The sequence below is a fragment of the Rhinopithecus bieti genome, unplaced genomic scaffold (genome assembly GCF_001698545.2).
Source record: "Rhinopithecus bieti isolate Rb0 unplaced genomic scaffold, ASM169854v2 scaffold_39856, whole genome shotgun sequence".
NCBI classification, from domain to species: Eukaryota; Metazoa; Chordata; class Mammalia; order Primates; family Cercopithecidae; genus Rhinopithecus; species Rhinopithecus bieti.
This window is the reverse complement of record NW_016816291.1, coordinates 165691-170502: the sequence shown is the minus strand read 5'-3', so window position 1 is coordinate 170502 and position 4812 is coordinate 165691. Positions and strand designations below refer to the sequence as shown.

At 46.3% G+C, this 4812-nt stretch overlaps 1 protein-coding gene across 1 annotated transcript in view; it reads left to right on the top strand.

Annotated features, from left to right (window-relative positions):
* The window catches only part of PTPN9 (protein tyrosine phosphatase non-receptor type 9), a 119373-nt gene extending 114561 nt beyond the window's left edge, over positions 1–4812 (top strand). Inside the window, exons 11-13 of the mRNA XM_017854794.1 lie at positions 846–996; positions 1963–2170; positions 2976–4812. Of these exons, the coding sequence (XP_017710283.1) occupies positions 846–996; positions 1963–2170; positions 2976–3190 (574 nt within the window). The 3' untranslated portion in view covers positions 3191–4812. The remainder of the gene's footprint in view (positions 1–845; positions 997–1962; positions 2171–2975) is intronic.

Below are 4812 nucleotides of genomic sequence, written 5' to 3'. Positions count from 1 at the left end.
TTTTTTTTTTTTTTTTTTTTTTTTTTTTTGAGACAGAGTCTCGCTTTGTCATCTAGGCTGGAGTGCAGTGGTGCCATCTCAGCTCACTGCAGTCTCAACCTCCTGGATTCAAGCAATCCTCCTGCCTCAGCCTCCTAAGTAGCTGGGACTACAGGTACCCACCACCATGCCTGGCTAGTTTTTGTGTTTTTAGTAGAGACAGTGTTTCCGTGTTACCTGGGCTGGGACTTCAGGCCTTTACACAAACCTCCTGCTAACATTCCAGGAGATGTGTGTTTATCAGTTCTCTATTATCCAACATCTCTTATTGGGGAAGACAATAAGCAGTGGCTGAGGTATAGGCCAGAGAGTTCTCTCTGATCTATCATATTTTCTCTACTGTTTTTTTTTTCTTTTTCTTTTTTTTGAGATGGAGTCTCACCATGTTGCCCAGGCTGGTCTCAAACTCCTGGTCTTAGGTGATTTTCCTACCTAAGCCTCCCAAGTAGCTGGGGTTACAGGCATGCACCACTACCCCCAGCTACTATACTGTTTTTTTCTCTGTTCACCCAGTATTTATCCCACATATATGAGAAGTACTATTGCATATTAGGAAAAAGACCAAATGCTGTAGTAAGTGCTCAGTAACTGTCTGCTATATGAGTACATGCAAAAACCTTAGCTGTAAGTACATTTGTTTAGAGTGAAGAGGTTTCCTTTCCTTTCTGCTGAGAATAAATGGTGTAAGTTAGAAGCAATGCAACAGATGATATTGCTGCTTGGGGGTATATCAGGTCTTTGTGGAAGCCAGGTTACTGCTGTGGAGAGGAAGGATGGAAGGCTTACCTTGCTCTGTGTGTCTTCAGCTTTGAAGAAGGCGGCAGGAGAAAGTGTGGCCAGTACTGGCCTTTAGAAAAAGACTCTCGGATCCGATTTGGCTTCCTCACAGTGACCAATCTAGGCGTGGAGAACATGAATCATTATAAGAAAACAACGCTAGAAATTCACAACACAGAGGTAAATCCAGGTTTCTTTTTTCTCACCTTGTTGAAACAGGGGGAGAATACTTACTGTAATGAAAATTTCCAGAGGGAATAGATAGGATACCAGGGAGGTTATGAGTTGCTTCTGTTTTTCTAGGGACAGGATGAGGATATTTCACTCACAGCCAATATAGCCATATTACTGCAGCACAGTAGGAACATTAAATAGGAGTAAAGCTTATAATTTTAGATATCTGGGGCTGGGTAAGGCCGGGCGCGGTGGCTCAAGCCTGTAATCCCAGCACTTTGGGAGGCTGAGGCGGGCGGATCACAAGGTCAGGAGTTCAAGACCAGCCTGGCCAACGTAGTGAAACCCTGTCTCTACTAAAAAATAGAAAAAATTAGCTGGGAGGCAGGAGAATCGCTTGAACTCACAATGCGGAGGTTGACGTGAGCAGAGACCTCACCACTGCACTCCAGCCTGGGCGATAGTGAGAGACTGTCTCAAAAAAAAAAAAAAAAAAAAAAAGGAATCTGGGTCTGGGTGCAATGGCTTAGTCCTATAATCTCAGCGCTCTGGGAGGCAGAGGCGGAAGGATCACTTGAGCCCAGGAGTTCAAGACAATCTAGGCAACACAGTGAGATCCCGTCTCTACAAAATATAGAAAAAATTAGCTGATCATGGTGGCACACACCTGTGAGGTCAAGGCAGCAGTAAATTTGATCATGCCACTGTACTCCAGCCTGGGCGACAGAGTGAGATCCTGTCTCAAAAAAAAAATTCTGGATCTTACAGTATAGGAATTCTGCCTTTTCCAAACAATTAACCAACCCTTCCTTTGGGTTTGTAGTAAAGAAGCAGTTACGGGAAAAGTTGACAGTGGTAGATAGGAGCCTTGGTGGTAGGGATAACCAGGGTGTTGAGAATCTGGAAAAGCCAGTGATAGCTAGGGACAGGCAGAAATAACCTCGTTAACGTTTACTTCTTTTCTCATCTAAGGAACGGCAGAAACGCCAGGTGACCCACTTCCAGTTCTTGAGCTGGCCAGACTATGGTGTCCCTTCCTCAGCAGCTTCCCTCATTGACTTCTTGAGAGTGGTCAGAAACCAGCAGAGCCTGGCTGTGAGCAACATGGGAGCACGCTCCAAAGGGCAGTGCTCTGAGCCACCCATTGTGGTCCATTGCAGTGCAGGCATTGGCAGGACAGGTAATGCACCTAATGCAGCTCTTGGTGTCTGCAGAGGCAGTAGGGGTGGAGGAGGAAAAGCAAAGCTGTTAGCCCACATCTGTGATTGGAGAAGGAACTCACTTGCTCCCTTGGTGGTGAATTGCTGTGAAAAATCCCTCTTCTAATGTCCTTTTGGTGGACCAAGTAATGGCCAGAATATATATTTCACAAGCCAAGTCCTCTAGGGGTTGATGTTTTATATACCCCATCATAATGCTGACCCTGTCACCTGTTAGCACTGTCGCTGCAGGTATCCCAGGGAGCTCAGCTGGTCTGCTGCTTCCTTCCCATACAGCCCTCCCTGGAGGGACTCCCCTCCCTGTGCTGTGTTGTCCCTTCTGGAGCCAGTTAGCAGCTTTTGTCTTAAGGGCATGTACATGGTAGAAAATGTTGGCCTTTCTAGTTCAAAGGTCCTTTGGGAGAAAGTTGGGAATAGGTTTGTGTTAGGCCTCTGAAAAACTTGTGGACTCTGGAAATTAGGTGTGGGAGTGCTGTCAGTCTGTCTGTCTGGGATTGAAGCAGGAAGTTCCCCTATGTCACCTTCCCGTTTCCACTTCCTGTTACCCCAGTGTATGTCCTGAGAGGTAAGAGGCCTTCTCATTTCTCTGGCCTCCAACACTCCCTGTGACCTCCCCTCGAGTCCTTTCAGGCCTAAGGCCACCTGGCCTTCTGCCAAGAGGTGCTTTGCCTTTGAATTCATTCATTCAGTTCTCCCTGGGTTATTTGGTAGAGGGAGGAAGAGAGGAGAGGTAAACCAGATGTGATCACTTCCTTCCTTCTTCAGGTACCTTCTGCTCCCTGGACATCTGCCTGGCACAGCTGGAGGAGCTTGGCACCCTTAATGTGTTCCAGACGGTGTCACGCATGAGGACCCAGAGGGCCTTCAGCATCCAGACCCCTGAGCAGTACTATTTTTGCTACAAGGCCATCCTGGAGTTCGCAGAGAAGGAGGGCATGGTATCCTCTGGCCAAAACCTGCTGGCTGTGGAGGGTCAGTAACTCTCCCACGAACCTCCTACCTGCTGGCCAGCCTTTCTTAAACTATCCTGGACACCGCTGAGCCTATAGGTTGCCATCGGTTACACTGAAGCCATGGATCAACTTCTTGTGTCTCCCGGCACACATGTGCACACAAGGCAGCCTTTCCCTTTGGCTAGATAAATGTGGTGAAATTGCCACTACAAAGGGCCAGCAGCAATGTGTTCTTAATTCCTAGCACCTGCTATCAAACTGTGCCTTATTAAAACCAAATTGTGGCTATTGATTTTTGCCAGGGTCCCCAAGGTAAGTGGGGAAGGAACCTCCCTCCTCCTTTCTCCCGCCATTCTCTTTCTGGAGGTCTCCTGTCTCCAACTCCTTCCCTTTGCTAGGATTTTATGGGGAGGTTTGATGAGCATTTGCCTTTCTCCCCAGAGAGCTTGACCAAGTTACATATTCTAGAGATCGTCCTGAGTGCCAAGCACGTTTATAAGTAGGGCGTGTATTCCAGTCCTGTCATTCTGTGTGTGTGCGTGTGTGTACTTATATGTATGGGTCCATATGTACGTGTGTATATAATATATATTGTATGTGATAATATGATCGTATTCTATAAATACATATACACACAGATATTCCTTTGTAGAAGTTCCTGGGGCTCTGTGTTGCAGTTCAGGACTCCTTGCTTCTTGGACCCTACTATTTATCCTGGACTAGCTTGGGTTGGTGATCATGTCTCCTGTTGTCAGGCTACAGAGTGGTGGAAGAGGACACACACACTTCTCCATGTTCCTGCCACAGGGGCCCTTCCTTAAGTAATGACTTATCTCCCTCCTGTTGGAGCCAAGAATGTATTAGTTTGTGATGACACTGGGTTAGCTCAGCATGGATTTCCCTTATCTGATGATTTTTCTGCGTTTACTTGGCCAATTTGGGGAACAGACCTCCACTGTGATTCCATACTCTTTGCTTTCACTATCCCATGGATGGGAGGTGGAGGGTAGAGATGAACTCACTGAGCAGCCAGAGCCACATGCAATCGGTACGAAGTCTTAGAAGGAAGGAGGTGTAGCCCAAGTATGAGAGAGAAAAAACTACTAAGAAAATGCCTCCCTGGAAGGATGAGCTGGGGCCCTTTTCTTTTGCTGGATGGTTCCTTTATGAAGCTTGGCCGTCTACTGAGATGCCCATCTCTTCCTGCCTGCTAGCCTGCTAGACCCTCAAACTGGGTGGGTTCTGTGTCAATAAAAAGCTTTACCCTCTGGCTGAGTGAGGTGGTCCCCTGCAATCACTGTTTGTCCTCTACCCACCCAATCTGTCCCTGCCTGCTTCCAGCCCACTCATCCTTATGTGCTAGGGATAAATCAAGAGTCCTTAGCACTCCACATTCCCAAGAAATCCCAGGAACTCCTAAACCTTCCCCTGTCACAGAAGATGAGGTTGGCAGCTGATCAGACCTCAATAATTTTATATTGTAATAAGCTCTTTGAATGTGTATATTCTTATTTTTTACAATCATTTCATTTTTGTATTTAATGTCAATGGACTGAGGCAGATTCAGAAAATAATTGTAATGTTCATATTCAATATCTTACAGTGATACAGTTTTGTATTTACATATAAATATACCGACATGATCAAAA